The sequence below is a fragment of the Macaca fascicularis genome, chromosome 14 (assembly GCF_037993035.2).
Source record: "Macaca fascicularis isolate 582-1 chromosome 14, T2T-MFA8v1.1".
Taxonomy (NCBI): domain Eukaryota; kingdom Metazoa; phylum Chordata; class Mammalia; order Primates; family Cercopithecidae; genus Macaca; species Macaca fascicularis.
Genome location: NC_088388.1, coordinates 124617629 through 124635612, shown reverse-complemented (window position 1 = coordinate 124635612; position 17984 = coordinate 124617629). Strand labels below are relative to the sequence as shown.

The following is a 17984-nucleotide window of genomic DNA, read 5'->3' as shown; positions in this document are numbered from 1 at the left end:
TGTTATGAGGCCATTGCATTTGACAAGTCACATGAGACCCATCTGGGCCCTCAATAGGTGCTTCTGCTTGGCCACGAGGGATGGTTGCAGACAAGTAGTGTGGACAAGCCATGCCTTGGAGCAGTCCATGGATAGAGAATGGGAGAAGGAGTTTATCTGTTGCCCTGCCCCCATTCCCTCCTCACATAGGGGGATAACACACTGCACTTTCTTTCTTCTTGTTTTTTTGTTTTTTTTTTTTTTTAAATAGAGATGGGGTTTCTCAATATTGCCCAGGCTGGTCTTGAACTCCTGGGCTCAAGCAATCCACCTACCTTGGCCTTCCACAGCACTGGGATTACAAGTGTGAGCCAAAACGCCTGGTCTCACACTATACTTTTGAGTTGTGTTGCTCAGCCCTCTCAGAAGCTCCTGGAGGAGCCAGATTTCAAGCTCTGCAGTGCCTAGAAATGGTGCGAGGGATACTGAGTGGGTCACTGCAGGGTCTTGGAGACAGGTGAAGCTAAGAGAGTCTGATGAGGCCACATAAGATGTTTTTCTTTTTCTTTTTTCTTTTTTGAGATAGGGTCTCACTCTGTCATCTAAACTGGAGCACAGTGGCGCGATCGTGGCTCACTGTAACCTCTGTGTCCTGGGCTCCAGCGATCCTCCTACCTCAGCTTCTTGAATAGCTGGTATTACAAGTGCATGCCATTACACCCGGCTAATTTTTTATAATTTTTGTAGAGACAGAGTTTCACCATGTTGTACAGGCTGGTTTTGAACTCCTGGGCTCAAGCAATCTATCTGCCTCGGCCTCCCAAAGTGCCGGGATTACAGTTGTGAGCCGCCACGCCCAGCCAAGATGTTCTTAATACAGGTATTTCCTTGTATGTCTTTAATTTTGGGCCTTATACCTAAAACGTGCTCAACAAAAGTTTGTGTGTTTTTTTTTTTTTTTGCAATTTATTTATTGAAAATTTATACATATATTGTTTGGCTGTAGAATTCTAAAATAATATTTTCAAAAATGTTTTTATTCCAAATCATAGAATAATTATAGCAAAGGAATACATAAGTCATTCAATTTGCTTCTCAATGTGTTAAACACAGAGAGAATTATTTGCTCATTTGGTAAACATTACCTTGTCTGCTTCTTCACCTTCTTCATCATAAACACCATCATCAACTTCAATAGCTTCTCCAGTCAAGTATGACACTGATCTTAGGATTATACACTCACGTAAAAAGTGACCTATTTTTGAGGTCTGTGCATCATCTCCACTCTCAGGAGCTTCAGGAGGGGCAAAAAAATTAAAGAAAGAGTCACTGGAAACTGTGTTAGTCACAGTACGAACTGTCCCACTTCCCTTGTTTTTCTGCTGCTTCTTAATAGTTTTCAAAGTGACATCCTTTCCTTTTTTCCAATCTGTCTGGAACTCTGTACAACCCGTAATTTCTCATCCATTAAAAGAAAAGGGATCAAAATCATCTGGTCCTGACCTCATCCTGTATGTCTTTGTTAGCACTTCATTTGTAAAATAGTCATTGGGTTCACAGTGAAACTCTAAGACAAAACTCATAGGCTGGCCAGCAGCTGAGAGCTTCACTTTAGTATCTTTCAAGTGTTTCAGAATAGGTTCATCATGTTGCTGAACCATATCACTGAACAAGTCAACATCCTTTAAAACAGTTAACCAAAATTCAGGACTTCCTTTGGGGTCTTCTTTTTCTTCATCCTTTTTCTCATCTTCGATCTTGGCCTTTTCTTTCAACTCCTCCAAAATCTCATCTTCTTTATTTGATTTCCATTCACATTCTTCTTCCGTGGGTTCATCAATTGCATTAATAATCTCAAATCGCTTATCAAGTAGAGGCTGATAGAGAACAGCATACTTCCTTTCAAGACTGTGAACTTCCTCATAGAATTTGGTTTCTATCTGTGCACATTTAATTTAACTTGCAGGTTTTTGAGAGTATTCACTCGTCTTTTAACTACCCTAGGCAGGCTTTCAATATATCCTGTTGGTGTTTCTACCAGACCATCAAGTCTTTCTTGAAGGGCTGCAAGAATCTGAGGATTTTGCATCATCTGAACAGTTAGCTGACATGCTTTGATTTTTGTTTCTTCACTAGTTTCTTTTTCTTTTACTTCTTCAACATCATCCAAATCTTGATCAAGTTCAGATTGTCAATGTCTGCCATGTTGTAAGAACTCCAAATATGGGCGGCCAGTATGGGGAGCCAGGAGACCTGAGCTGCACAGGCAGTGACTCAAGGCGGCAGTGGTGGCAGGAGGAGCAGGAGGTGGCACCGCGAGCAGATGGTGCTAAAAAAGAACCAAAGTTTTTTAACTGATCAATTTATTTGAAGTGATATTAATAAAAATACTTCCCATTATTGTAGGGAGACATTAATGTGTAATAATTAAGAGTTCAGCCTCTAGACACAGACTACCTGAGTTTTAATATGAGCTCTGATACTGATTGTCAATGCACTTCATATCTCAGTTTTCTCATTTGTAATAATGGGACTAATGCTTAAAATAATACTTAGTGCACAGAAGGAACTTATATATATAAGCAGTAACTGTTATTATTATAAATAGCTTTTATCCAGTGTTTGCTACTTGCCAGTCACTGTATTAAGTGCTTTGTGTGTATCATCTCAATTAATCCTCCCAGCAAACCACTGAAGTAGGTCCTATTAACAACTCTATATGAGGTATTATTACTCTTTACAAATGATGAAGCCACTTACTACTTTACAAATGACGAAATCAAGACTCCAAGAGTTTAAGTTATTTGACCAACATCAAATAAGGTACAGTCAGAATGTGATACAAGTTTGTGGACTCTAGTTACTCTATTATGTTATTCTTGGAGAACCAATTTTAACATGTATTTAGTATTATAAAAGCACCTACTTCAGGCCTGGAATGTATTAAATGTCACTTAGTATCTAACAACCTTCCCACCTCATCCCTGAGGACTTGAGTACTTGGCTCATGGTATTTCACTTATCAGTCTCTCAGTTCCTTCAATATGTCCCCTGATGGCATAAATAGCTACACCACATCATCTACCAGCACCAGTTAGCATACTAGATCCAATCATTTCCTGGAACTATTCTAATGAAATGGTAAACTCTGGTTATTATCAAAGACCTCTTGGTTCTTTCTTACTCAATCCTGTAACAACAGCTCTTTAATCTCATACATATCTCCTTTTCTTTAATCTGTCATTTCTTCCAGTCTATTATACTTCTCAAACCTCTTCCACCTTTTCCACTGCCTGGATTCTATGATTGATGATTTAAATATTTTCTTACCAATACCATGTGTTATTTTCCTTCTTGTACAACCCCCAGAAAAACTTCAAAATTGGGTTGGTGTTATGCTTTTCCCCTTCTACCTGAATGATTACATTTTGATGGAGAAAACCACATAATCATGCAAGCTCCATCACTATACACTAATGGTCTCCAACCTCAGCCAGGACCTCAGCATCACTTATCAATTCTCTGATTTTTCAACTCTCATTTTTCCTAATGACTATTCCAAACCTTCACCACCTTCTTCAAGCATCCTTCTCAAGTCCCATACCTTGAGTTCAGTAAACAACGTTTGCTCCAAATTCATCAAGATAATTGGAGTTTCAGAGATCCATCCTTGGCTACAACTTTCTGGTTCCATATTCTTCTTGAGAGATCGCTTCCACTTTAATGGTATAAATACTACTTTATGCTGATGACTTTTAAATCCGTATTTCCACTTGGAGTTCTCTACCTAGTGGACATCTGTGGTTGGAGGCCCCATAGTGTCTTAGTCTGTTTCTGCTGCTATAACAAAATGCCTTAGATTGGGTACTTTTTAAGCAACAGAAATTTATTTCTCATAGTTCTGGAGGTTGGGAAATCCAAGTTCAAGGTGCCTATAGATTCAGGGTCTGGTAAGTGCCCGCTCCTTACAGATGGTGACCTCTCTGTGTCCTCCCATGGCAGAAGGGACAGAAGGGGCTAGCTAACTCCTTGAAGCCCTTTTATAAGGTCATGAAGCTTGCTCAGGAGGGTTGTCCTCATGACTTAGTCAGCTTCTAAAGTTCTCACCTCTTAATACTATCATATTGACAATTAAGTTTCTTTCTTTTTTTAGATGGAGTCTCACTCTGTCACTCAGGCTAGAGTGCAGTGGTGCAATCTTGGCTCATAGAAACCTCCACCTCCTGGGTTCAAGTGATTCTCCTGCCTCAGCCTCCTGAGTACCTAGGACTATAGGCATGCGCCACCATGCCCGGCTAATTTTTTGTATTTTTAGTAGAGATGGGGTTTTACCATGTTGGCCAGGCTAGTCTCGAACTCCTGACCTCAAGTGATCCTCCTGCCTCGGCCTCTCAAAGTGCTAGGATTACAGGCATAAGCCACCACACTGGCCAACAATTAAGTTTCAACATATGAATCTAGGGGAACACATTTAGATAATAGTATACAGGTACCTCAAATTCAAAAGGCTCCAAATTGAACACATGATTGTTTCCCTGAAACCTGTATGTTCTGCAGGACATTACTGTCTTTCTTGGTGCTGTGGGGGTAGGGAGAGTAACCACTCTCCATCAAAGCTAGCAGGCTGGGCTCATCCTTGAGTCCTTTCTCTTCTTTACCTTCCACATGCAATCAGTTTCAAGTCCTGCCAAAATTTCCTCATGTTCTTGAAGTTTATCCCCATTTCTCTGTCCTTATTACTATCTTCCTAGTGCACTCTCTTGATTGAATTAAACTGCCTGCACTGCTTCAAAGCTTCCAAATTTTTTGACCTCAGGCTTGGCTCCCTCAAATCTATCTGCAAAAGATCACTGTTGCTAGGCGATCTTTCTAAGCACAAATCTGACTACATCACATTCCCACGTAAAATCCTGCATGGACTCCCCATTACCTGCAGGATGAAGTCCAAGCTTCTTGGCATGACATACACGGCCATCTGTGACCTGGTTTCAGCTTCTTTCTGCAGTGCCTTCACTTACCAATCCCTACCTGACCCCTCACACTTAGGCCACAGAGAAGAGCTTGCAGTTCCCTTGATCTACAGTGTATTCATAATTGCTTGCCTCTATGCCTCTATTACTTTTCTTTCTTTCTTTCTTTCTTTCTTTCTTTTTTTTTGAGACTGAGTTTCACTCTGTCGCCCAGGCTGGAGTGCAGTGGCGTGATCTCAGCTCACTGCAACCTCTGCCTCCCGGGTTCAAGCGATTCTCCTGTCTCAGTCTCCAGAGTAGCTGGGATTACAGGCACCTGCCACCATGCTCGGCTAATTTTTGCATTTTTAGTAGAGATGGGGTTTCACCATATTGGCCAGGCTGGTCTCAAACTCCTGACCTCATGATACGACCGCCTCAGCCTCCCAAAGTGCTGGGATTACAAGCGTGAGCCACCGTGCCTGGCCACGCCTCTGTTACTAATGTCCCCTCTGCCTAGACCATCTTTCCACTCCTTCACCTTTATCTAGCCAACTCCTACTATCCTTTAAGACTTAGTTCGTGGGTCACTTTTGGTAAGACTTTCTTGGCAAGCCTTTCTCGCAAGCTCCATACAGGGTAGGCAACACTGACCTTGTGTTCACACAGCTCCCTGTTGATTGCACTGAAGGCGTCTCCTTGTACTTATCCGTGTGTGTGTCTGTATCACAGTTAGATTGTGAGCTCTTTGAAGCATGGGACGGCACATTGTTTCTTAATGTTGAACAAATGGATGAATGATTCATTAACGAAAAACAGTTTTACACCTGAAATGATTTCTCCGCTTTACAAAAAAAGGGGGAGAGGAAGTAATTAGTGTCAACAAACATTGTAATTATTTCTCAGTCTGACTATGATTAACAGCAGGTATAGTGAATTCAAATGGCACTGTGAGATCTGGAGATGCGCAGAGTGCATTGTGTCCCAGGAGAAGAACCTGGAATTCTCTGTAGCCACAATAAACTTGCAAGACTTCTATTACATCCACACAAAACTCTCATTTGAGTTAAATCCTCTATGTTCATAGAAGGTCTTACTTGCTGAATGAAAAATCGTTTACTACACCTTGTTAATAACATATAGATTCTTGGTCTCAATAAGTGAACAATGGAACAGTGGAGAACAAACTAGAGTTAAGAGTTATTTTCCGGCTGGATGCCCTGGCTCACGCCTGTAATCCCAGTACTTTGGGAGGCCGAGGTGGGTGGATCACCTGAGGTCAGGAGTTCAAGACAAGCCTGGCCAACATGGCAAAACCTCGTTTCTACTAAAAATACAAAAATTAGCTGGGTGTGGTGGCACGTGCTGTAATCCCAGCTACTCGGGAGGCTGAGGCAGGAGAATCGCTTGCACCTGGGAGGTGGAGGTTGCTGTGAACAGACATCGCGCCAGTGCACCCCCAGCTTGGGCGACAGAGTGAGACTCCGTCTTAAAAAAAAAGTTTTGTTTTTTTTTTTTCCTTCCTGTACTGTCTTTCTTTCCAGGGGCTTCACAAAATCCCTGAATCTAGCTAATGCAGAAAGCTAACCTGCTTGAACAATACCACACTTCCAAGTATTTCTTTTTAAAATTCTTATAAGAAGGTAAGGGAGGACTGGCATATTTCTCCTGAAGTTCAGTATCGAGTATTTATAAACTTAACTATTATTAAGGCTCCTTTTGTAGTTAAACTAAGTAAGCAATGATGATGGGAAAAAAAGAGCTAACTGCTAATAATAATAATTGATAAAGAAGTTACAGTCCTTGAATGCCCACTGAGTGGCAGGTGCTTTTCACGAAGTATCATATTTATGCCTTACAGCATCCTTTTGAATAGAAATTTATTTTTCCTTTTTCTGTTTGAACAACTGAAGTTCATTGAGCTCAGATAACTTGGGGCAGGTCCAACGGACGAGTTGGGAAGACTCTGGGGCCAAAGGCCACCAGGCCACACCACGCCTCTCCTAGCCCTGAGTTTTGCTACCTGCTTACGTGCATGTGCAGGCAGGGCGGGTGGGTGGTGGGTGAGGAATCAGATGAAGCCGCCTAAGGAACTAAACATGTGGAGTGGTGGAAAGGCGAAGGAGGTATAAGCGGTGGGCCGCTGGAACCCTAAGAGAGACTAGGCAAGAACCGGCAGAAGGGATGCACCCGTTGGCGGCTCAGAGATCTTAGGTAGAGAGGCGAGGGGCGGGGCCGGAGCGAGACTGGGGCGGGGCCTCGGGGACGGAGTCGACCATTTGGGGACTTGCCAGAAGAGCCGCCTCTCCAGAGGAATGAAAGGTGAGGGGAGCGTGAGTACAGGCATGATGGGAATCTCCGTGACTTGCTAAGGCAACTCATCCTTACCTGTCCTACACCCAAGAATAGGCCCTTTTATGCTCCTCTGGGGTATCTCTCTTGCAGAATAGGCAGGTCAACGACGGGCAGATGGTCCTGCAGATAGCGTGCCCCCCTCCGCCACTTGGTACGGCCCGTGCCCCCGCCGCTGATCTGGCAGGCTGCGCGCGCACCCTTCGGCGGGGCGCGGGCCGGCGGGGCGCAGCGGCCTCTACGGCCCGCCTCCGTCTGCTTCTCCCCGGTCCCTCCTCCCGCTGCTCGCGTGCTCCGGGCCGGCCCAGCACCCGCCGAGTTACGCGCCCGCGCTCCTCGGCGGGGAGGAGCGCGGCCGCGGGGGCGCGCCCCGGTGACTCCGCCCCCCCAGCACCCCTCCCCTGAGCCCGGGAGCCCGGCTCGCGCGGCTAGGTGCGAGGAGACCCGGGACCCCACGTCCGCCCGCCCTGCCCAGCGCCCCCGTCCCGGCGTGCGAGGCGCCGCTCCCTCCTCTGCCCTGCGCGGTGCATGGAGGGGCCCGTTCGGATCGCAGCCGCCGCCACCGTAGCCGCCGCCGCGCGCGCGCGGGGGGATGACCTGGGGGTGGCTTTCCGAGCCGGCTGCCGCGCAGGAGGTCTGGAGGCTTAGCCAGCCCCGCGGAGAGGTGCGGGGGCGGGGGTCCCGCCGCAGGAGGGGAGGTGGCGCGCGGGCACTGGGCTTGGGGGGCCTTGGCTTAGGGGGCGGGAGGTCCCGGGGACTGGCGGGCTGGCGTTCCCGGGAGGGCGTGGGGGTCCAGGGCTGCGCGCGGGGTTTGGATGCTGATGCGTGCCGGGCGGGGAGCCCCGGCGTTCCGCGTCCTCGGGCGCTCGGAGCCACCTCGCGGGAGGAGGCGGGGTGAGGTGTCAGTGACACGACGAAACCTCTTCTTGACGATGGTCCTCGGGGGCAGGTGAGATGCCGCAGAGTGGGGAGCTAGGGCGCCCGGGCGTTTTCCCAAGGGAGCAGGGTCCCTGGCCTCTCTCAACTTCCATACCCGCAGAGCGCCCGCGAGAGACAGTGATTTATGTGTAGGGAGAAGCAGGAGAAATTTCCTGCACAATGTATCTTTCTCTGCCTTCACAACACTCAGTGACTTCCCAGCCCCAGGGAGTGTATTTTTCCTTCTCCTCTGTAAAGCTTTCTGTGGATTGCATTATCATTTGCTAAATACATTACAGCTCGCTATTTATTTCAGTCGGCAGCTTCCAGACCTTTGTTGCTTTCTCTCCACATCTAGGAATTTCAGCAATAAATCACTGAGGGGGATAGATAGACTCTCTTGCCCTTCCCTTCATTGTTCTCCCTAACCCCACCAAATCAGGTGGAAGGCTTTCCAAAAGGAGCTGTTTCCAGAGTGCCTGCCCTTCCTCATCAGGACGACAGAGGGTGGCAGGTGCTTTAAGGGCAGACTGCTTTGCAGTGGGAATCCAGAATTTAGGGAACCTCATCAACAGAAAGTCAGCCTTTGTGTCCCAAACCAGACACCTTGAAAAACGGGAGGTTGGACTAAAAGCTCACATGAGATTTATTTTCAGGCCTATGCCAGTAAAGATGAAAGAGGCCAAGTCAGAGAATTCTGATTCCTTTCTGCACTGATGACATAACCCTCACATTCCCAACTGACACTTGGCATACCTAGTGGACAGTGTCTCCAAGGAGAGGAAGGTGGGGAGGATGTTAGAAAATGAAATGAGTTTATTGTCAGCATAATTCTGAACATTCTATGACATTTTATAGTCACCCTCAGTCTGTTTTTAGCTGAAAATTTGGGGATAGTTCAACTTTTAGGATAAGATGAAAGAAAACCTTCAAAAAATTTTCTAGAAATGTTAAATTAGTGCTTAACTAGATAGCATTCTTCGGAACCCAGGAAGCATCAAATACTGCAGTCTCTGTTACGCACATGTTGAAATGAACTGCCTCACACTTGAAGTTATATGAGAAGGATGGAGAAAACCTGTTTCATTTTGTAAAGACGTGCCCTGGGTGTGTATCTGGCAGTGTGTAGAACAGAAACATTTATATTGCTATTAAGAAACACACAAATGTATATTGTTTAACTTTCATGCAAAAACTTCCCAGTGTTTGGGAAATCTGTCTGTCTTTGAATGGTTTAGTCAGCCAGGAAAATCAGTTACTAGAGGTACTGTGCTGTTGTTTGTGTAATAACTCACTTGGGATGCTTTGATTGATTGCCATGGTTCTCATCAACCTCCTCTTCTGTGCAAAGTACTTAAACAGCTCTGACTCTCAAGCCTTCAAGTACAAAGAACCCTTAGGACTTGGATACTGATCTAGCTTGTGTAGCTTGGCTTCTAAATCTGTCTTATGCCTTGCTTTCTTTGCAGGTGGTTTGACTTTGCAGGAAAGGAATTAAGTTCACTTTAAGATAGGACTTTCTGCCCCAGATCGTCGAGGTATATACAGATGAAGGCAGTAGGTGGGAATAGGAACTTCTGTCCTAGGGCTTTGCTCTAAAGAGGGCAGGTAAAAATTTGTTGACTATTTATTTCTTGGGCTTTCTTCTTCTTTTCCCACTTTGCCCATCTGCCTTCATGACTTTGTAGACAATTTCATGTATGGTTTTGTCGAAATGTAAGTTGAAGTAAAATTTTCCTTCTGTAGAATTTTTTTATTTTCGCGAACATTTGGACTAAAATTGGTGATTGTTTCTAAGTTAAATGCTAGGGAAATGATTTCAGGAATTAAATATTATCTTAGTAAAAATCAGGGAAGGGTTAGAAAATAAATAATGAATTGAAAAATGTGTTGCTTTAACATGTAATGACATGAGCCAGTGCCCTGTGATCAGCTGTGGCATGATGTAGAAGTATGGGTAAGGCAACACAGTGGAGCTGTAGATGAGCTGTGTACATGGTAGCCCCCCCCTTTTAAGTAAATGAACTTAATACAAACTAATTAGATTAGAAACAGAATTTGGAGCCTGGTTGCCAAATATGTTGCTTTGAAGGACTTGCTTTCTTACAGTATTTTTTTGATGGGGAATTTTTTTCAAGAAATTTCGTGAACTTGAATTCGAGAATATTTTTACTTAAATTTTTATATTGTGTGTAAACATTCCATGTGATAAGTTGTTGTTGTGTATTTGGCACTCATTGACTTTCAACAGCACAGGGGAGGGCTTTACTTGATTCTCTTCTATTAAAAATAAGGGATGGTGTATGGAATATTCTTAATGTCCCTTGAAAAATATTGGATTCCAATTAAATGAAAAACTGGTTTGTTGGTTTTTTTTTAATCCTTCAAGTTTTCCCTCATTGTTTGTGTTCTTTCCTCCATTGTCAGGCTTAAAACATACAGTATCATTGTCATCTGTCCCCTGAATAATGGTCCTGAGGTGATATTATTAATGTGGCTTTTTAAAATCAAGCTAATTATACTTGCCTAAAAGAGCCACATGTGTGTGATTCTAGCTGCCTGGTGCCTTTTGAGAGCCCTGGAGACAAGCTAGTGAATAGAGCTGAAAATTCATTCTGTGTTTGATTAAATGGAACAGACTCGCTGCTCCTTACCCCAGCAGGGGCTATGAGATCTCTTGATCCCCGAAGCGGCTCCAAGACCCTGGGAATTCCATTAGCGAGCACCTGAGGAATTTCTGCCCTGCAGTGCCTTTTTTGTATGTGTGTATGTGTGTGTGTGCAGAGGGAGTGGAGCAGAGCGGGGATTGGGGGGATGTGGGCAGGGGGGAGTTGAGGGGGTGGAGGGAAGGCTACATTAGAAGACTCCATATGTTGGCAGATCTAAAATCAAGGCATGACTTAACAGCTTATCTTGTAAGAGAAAAGCCCAACCCAAAGGCAGATTGCTAGTCCAGACTTTATTACAAGCAGGACTGCAGTGATGTGTGTTTAGCGCTGAAGTGAACTCCAGTGTAAGTACAGAAAGTGGCTTCTCTGCTTTCCCTCCGAAGCACAAGCTTATACACGTTGCAGACTTGGTAAGTTTTCTTTGAATGATCTTTTGATAAATATGTAAAATTATCTTACTGTTTGGTCTTGCCTGTAAAGGCTGATGTATCGTTTTAGTAACTTTCAAACTGAGAGCAAAATCAGACTTCATGTGAAACAAATTGTTTTGCAGTGATGAAATGCTTGTTTGAATAGGCATATTTTAGTTTACTCTTGATAGAATTTGATTGTTTCTCTTACATTATTATTATTATAGAATTCTAATTTAGATTGTCTTTTCTGTTGTCTTTTTAAGAATTCTATCATTTCTAGTGTTTTTGAGGCATTACTTTGCAGACTTGCTAGCAGCGCCAAGTAAATGAAAACGTATCTGCCAAAAACATTCTGTATAATCTTTGGAGCAACATTTTTGAGAAACATTAGTGTGTCTTCCTTCCCAAGTCTCTCTTCCCGTGCCTCAAATAATGTTTGGGCACCACCTTTTTTTCAGAATATTAGCCCAGTTTGTTTCTTGTGTACTTTTCAAGGAAAACCAGTTCCGAATGGTGGATAGTGTAGTTAATTGGTTTTCGTCTACCAAGAATGTGAATTCCAATGCTCCTAGTTCTCAGCTAATGCAGAAAGCAGTAGCATATTTGATGGTTCATTTGATATATTTTGTTTCCAAGTAAAATCATGTTGTAAATAGTACACGGCCTTTTCCGTCCTGCTCCCATGTAGCCCTCTACCAAATTCTCCTCACAATACAGTGTGTTTAGAAAATAAAGAAGCCTTTTTGAAGATATGTTTAGCTTTTTTTCCACCTTAATCCTGGGCGTTTCTCCTACTACTCTGGCCAAATTGAAGGGACCCTGGATTGGATTGGAGTAAACACTGCAGTTTGTGCCTGTCGCACTCACAGCTGTTTAGTCGCTTTGCTGTGCAGTGTATTTTGATGGTCAGAGAGAATGAAAAACTAGCCCAAAGAACTTTTTGTTCTGCTGTGTATCTGTTGGAATGTGAGTAGGGACTCCAATGCTTAAGAGCCACTGATGTGCCTTTAATGTTACGTGAGAAAAAAATATATGGGTTATATTACTGAACTTGAGTTACGTATTTTGTTGATGTTTTGTTACTTGGAACTGTGAGGCCGATTTTATTTTGATATTACCCTAATACAAACAGGGAATTCGGAAGCTGACGCAGAGCTTGCTTTTCAGCTATTCTCGTTCTAGACCAGCTCACCTCTTGTTATTTATGTGAGCCTGGGCAATGATCTTGACTTAAGCCTTGGGGGTCTTTATCTGTACAGTGGGGATAGTAACAGAAATTATGTCTTACCACTGTTGTGGGATTAAATGAGATAATGAAAGTCAAGCACTTGGCATATGGTAAAACCTCTGTAAATGTTAGCTGCTGTTACTTTTATGAACTCCTCCTGTACGTGTAAGTGTATTACTTTGATCCAGAAGAGATCTCTTTGAAATACTCAATAATGAGGAGTTCTCAGAAGCTAGTAATAGTGCCAGCACATGGAACACTACAGCTTTCTTAAATTTGCAGTTGAAACTTAGAAGGCAGTTGGACATCATGTGTTATTTTTTTCCAGTTGAGGTGTAACATAGTAATATACACAAGTGTACAGCTAATGTATACTAAGTGAACAGCTAGATGAATTGTTACATATGCACATGTCTGTGGTAACCAGTACCCAGATTGAGATATAGAACATTTCCTTGGCCTTAGAAGGCTCCCTGGTGCCCATCCAGGCAGCCCTCCCTCTTGCTAGCAGCCAGCAGCTATTCTGACGAAATAGAATACATGAGTTTTGCCTGTTCGTGAACCATATGAAAATGGACTCCGACAGTATACAGTCTATGTCGGAGTTCTGTGCTGCTCAATAATGAGCACTAGAATAGACACAAGCCTGCGAGATTTATTCATGTTATTGAATAGCATTTATTTATGTATACAGTACTAATGCATGCTTTTAAAATTGTTGTAGAGTCTTTTGTGCAGTTTGAAATTCATAGTAATTCATTTTATGGGCACATTGGAGGAAAAAAGAAAATAACACTTCTTCCTGCATTACTAGAAAATCGGATCCCAATGGCTATCTTAGGAAAACAACCATGACCTCATTTTTATTCACAGAACTGGATTTATTCACTACTTGAAGGTATAATTACCTTCAGTTACAATTCCATAAACCAAATGCTTTGAAAACTGTATTCATTTTTATGTGTGTGTTTTTAGGAGGGAGCCTCAAAATAGGGGAAAAGGACCATCTAAGGTAGCTTATAGCCTTTACGCTTAGGATTAAATGCCATAATCAACACTTAGCGTTGTACAGAAGTAACCACCAGCCCAGCATTAGTGTAATATTCTTTGAGTTTAAAATGAAACACCACAATGCTTTTCTGAAGAAAAAAGAAGAAGTCCACCATAAAAGGAAGAAAGTAGAGTTAGGATGTTATACTGCAGTGAGATTGTGAAGAACAGGACCAAGCACTTATATCAGGATGAAGAGTGTTGGCCACTCACCTGTTAACAATTGCGGCCAGGCTGTGCCTATACATTTAGAATTTCTGTTTGTGTTGTTGAAATTCTCAAATAGGCTAAATAAAATTTATTTCACAAACAGACAAGATGATTCAGTAGATGAATCAGAAGGGTTTTTGTTTGTTTGTTTTAAATTTTGGAAGGGACTTTGGCTGCGGTTAATAGCTTGTATTTCTGTTATTGGAAATGTTGATTAAGGATTTTCTGGGTGTTCTGCTTGAACACTAGCCATTTTTCTCTCAGGGAGACATTGTATTTTTCAACATTTATAATTGTATTAAATCTGACTATTCGTAGCTCTTGACACAAGGTCATTCTTCACGTACAGCCATATGCAGGGATGGGTTCTCCTGGACTGGAGAGGGGCAAATTGTCCCCTTTTCTTCCTAACTCAGACCATCCGTGGCCAGGATTTCAGTGGGGTTGGGAGTGTTGAAATAGTGATACATGATTCATCTTTTGATCTATAGGCGCACTCAAAGATGCAGATTATATTTCAGAAGAAAGAAGAACTATCCAACAAATAGAGCTGCCTCATGTGAAACAGTGCTGTTTGGAAGGGACATGGGCTCCTGATTCCTGAAAGTTTTCTAGTGGCATTTGCAAAGGGTACTGTGGGAAGAATCTCTTCCTTGGGTGCGACATTGAACCAAATAACCTCTAAGGCATTTGTAGGACTGAGGCTCCATGAAATAGGCTTTTATGGTGTGCCTAGGCTACATACCCACCACGTACATGGTTTTGGAGGTAGGAAATATGTTGAAAGTTCCAAACAGCCATTGGATAAATACATTTTTTTAAACCAGCTCCAGTTTAAAGTTGGAGATTGCCTCGACTTGCTGGCTGTTTTCACTTTGAATGTAATCCTTAGTTTATCACTATAACAAGTAAATATCAAATATTCTTTCCTCCTTACTTAAATAGGGACTTTTCCAATATTCTAAGTGTATCAGTATCAGAAATGATAATACTTAAAAGTATAGCATATATTACCTTTTTATATAGGTATACATCTGAAGCCATTTGTTGGCCCAGTTATTTATTCATTCCTACAACACATTATATGTAAACATTAATAAATGCCCCTCTTGTTCCTCCTCCACTGCAACTTTTCTAAACTTGAGTTACAAGAGAGATAAATAACTCATATAGGGGGAAAAGGCCGATATCAGTGACTTATCCAAGTATCAAAACCATATTCAAGATATTTTCTGGGATCCATAGATATTTAACCATGTACACATCTTGTATCCGTAAATATAGTACTTTATGATATTTTAAATGATGGAAGGAACTGTGGAATCCTGAATCACCAAAATAGTATTTTCTCCATTTTATAAAACAGAAAAGTATATTGAGTTTTTACTGTTTTATATTTATGTATGCCCATCAATACCAATTCCATCCTCCCTGTAGCTTAGAAGTGGGCCGCCTTTATCTCTTCTCTGTTACCGTTACTTTACCCCTCCACTCTCCTTCTCAAACTTTGGGAGAGGGACAGAGGAGATTCAGCACGTGAGATGAAAAAAATGCCTTTGCAACTCCTGCTTAAACTGCTACTAACTCATCCCCTTGTCTTCAGTCTTGGTTTGTCCCCTTCCAGATCATCGATTTTTCTTACATTTTGCCTGAGTACTCTTTCTGAAATGTAAATGTGGTCATGTGACTGCTTTCGTTAAAATCCTTTCAAGTCCCTGAAGTGCTCACTTATTGAAGCCCAGGTCTTTAATTGCATATACAGTGTTATATGCCTACTGGAAGCTTCTCCATCCCAGCTACTTTGCCTTCCATGAATATGCCATGCTTTCTCGCAGGCTGGAAACGCATCTCTCCTGGCACTGATATGGCATCATAATTGCATACATGTTGGTCTCCCCCTTATTCCTTAAGGACAATGTGATTTTCCCCTATGTACATTGGCCCGCCCACGCCTTTCTTTGCACTCTGCAGAACAAGTCCTAAACACTCAGATATCCTGGATGGCATTAATGTGCATTTGAATTTCTGGGTCAGGGGATGTGCTCAAGTGCATGCTCTGATTCAGTAGGTCTGGGGTGAGGCCCAATATCCTCCCTTTCTAACAAGTTTCCAGATAATCCTGATGAGCTGGGTGGAACACACTGAGTAGAAAGATGCTGAACCGTCTTCTCTAGGTCCGTGAATGATTTCAACACACAATGTTGCTCTTAAAAATTCAGTGACATCAATGACTTTCAAGTTCGGGGAGCGATACCACAGCTTCAAGTAGTGAAGATGAACGAAAGCTTTAGATAAAAAAACAGTTACATGTGGAAGATACTAGGACATGCATTATCAGGCTATTACTGGAATCCTTGTCAAATATTTTGAATATTTTAACAATTTTGTATATTTAAAATGTATATAGTTGTTCTGTGCAACATTATTCAGTGCCCAGAGAGCTGATGCCATGTTTTGTCTTTTTGTGTTTTACAGGGGTTCTTCTGGGTATGTAGGTACTAGAAAATATATTCTGGATTGTGTTTCTTGCCAGGGAAATTTCTGACAGTTACTGGCTTTTTACAGTATCAGAATAAAAGTAATTAGAATTCTTTATTTTACTATAGTTTGATATCTATTCAGTGAGTAATTGTACACACTGCCTGGTTAGAGGTAAAATTGGCAAGGGGAATGAATGTTTATTGGATAAAATACTGCTTTTATCAGGCCATGAAATTATTGTAGTGACATCAGAACTTGGCAGTCTCTTATTCCAATAAAAAGAAAAATAGCATTGCAAGCTGGGGATAAGACATTTTTCCTGCCCATTTAATTTGGCTTCTTTTCATGATTTTGGCCTTAGGGTGTGTGTATAACAAAACAGCAACGCAGTGAATAACAGGCAGTAAGAATTAGGGAGTGAGCATGGTTTCAGCTGGAATGGACATAGTGTTTATCACTAAGCTCTATCTCAGTCATTCTAACGGTCTCTCTCCTGTTGGTGACTATGAGAGTATGAGAGTGGGTATGGGGAATCCTCATTTATAAAATGGGGTTAAATGTCACAATTTGGCTTGATATTACATAGCTTGCAATGTAGTGAAAGCATCTGATACTGGCTCATAAAATGATCATGTGGCTGAATGTCTGAATGTGATTATGTATGTGACCGTACAGTTTTGCTAGAAAGGTGCTATTTATCTCTCCGTGTAAAAACACCAGTCCAATAATATCAGATTACCAATCAGAGCAGTTTGATTTGATTTAGTGTTTCCTCCTTCCCATTTCATCCTGTGCACTGTTATTGTGAAATTAGATTTCTAGATATGACCATGATTTAATGACAGCTCGTTATCAGGATTTTGGTCTGGTGTCCTAACATCCAAGCAGTAGTTCCAGTAAACCTTGAGACTACTAAACCTGGAGGAGGTATTTTTATAGTTCTTAATAGATTATTATACTCCTGAGTAGAGCCACACTGGAGTCTTAACTGCTATGTTGTGCCCGTGATTTACCTCCTGGCTGTATCTTACTGTGTGATCAACTTTTTAAATGAGGTCATTTTATTGTTTCTTCCATTAAATCTTGGATGTTCATCCAAAAGGAAATGGCAGGTTTTCTTCTACAGTAATAAGAATTATAGCGAGGTTCTGCTGAGTTGGTTCTGGTGGGTAAAAGTATATTTTACACCTAGTTGTAAATACAGTCGTCCCTCAATATCCATGGGGGATCCATTCCAGGACATGATACCCCCTATTGCCTGTGGCTATCCAAATCCTTAGATGCTGAAGTTCCCTGTATTTGCATATAACTTATGCACATCTTCCTGTTTAAATCATCTCTAGATTACTTATAATATCTAACACAATGTAAATAGCTGTTTTACTGTATATTTTAAAGGTTTTTTTGTTTGTTTTTCTTTTTTTTGAGACAGAGTCTTGCTCTGTTGCCCAGGCTGGAGTGCAGTGGCGTGATCTGGGCTCACTGCAACCTCCGCCTCCCGGGTTCAAGCAATTCTCCTGCCTCAGCCTCCCAAGTAGCTGGGATTACAGGCACCTGCCACCATGCCTGGCTAATTTTTGTAGTTTTAATAGGGATGGGGTTTTGCCATGTTGGCCAGGCTGGTCTTGGACTCTTGACCTCAAGTGATTCACCCACCTTGTCCTCCCAAAGTGCTGGAATTACAGGCATGAGCCACCACGCCTGGCCTGTATTATTTTGTATATTTTTATTTTCC

General features: G+C 42.3%; 1 protein-coding gene and 1 pseudogene across 15 annotated transcripts in view; one reads left to right on the top strand and one right to left on the bottom strand.

Annotated features, from left to right (window-relative positions):
- Nucleotides 1-925: 925 nt before the first annotated feature.
- Nucleotides 926-2196, bottom strand: LOC102146453 (nucleosome assembly protein 1-like 1 pseudogene; annotated as a pseudogene).
- Nucleotides 2197-7683: 5487 nt separating this feature from the next.
- CDON (cell adhesion associated, oncogene regulated) overlaps nt 7684-17984 on the top strand; it is a 103488-nt gene continuing 93187 nt past the window's right edge. For 7 of the 15 annotated variants that reach the window (XM_065529651.2, XM_065529653.2, XM_005580109.5 and 4 more), the window contains exon 1: nt 8182-8229. In XM_065529651.2, the coding sequence (XP_065385723.2) occupies nt 8213-8229 (17 nt within the window). In that variant the 5' untranslated portion in view covers nt 8182-8212. Of the gene's footprint in view, nt 7945-8181; nt 8230-11186; nt 11278-17984 lie in introns of those variants that run through there. The other 8 variants (XM_005580111.5, XM_005580110.5, XM_074015582.1 and 5 more) reach the window with 3 other exon arrangements.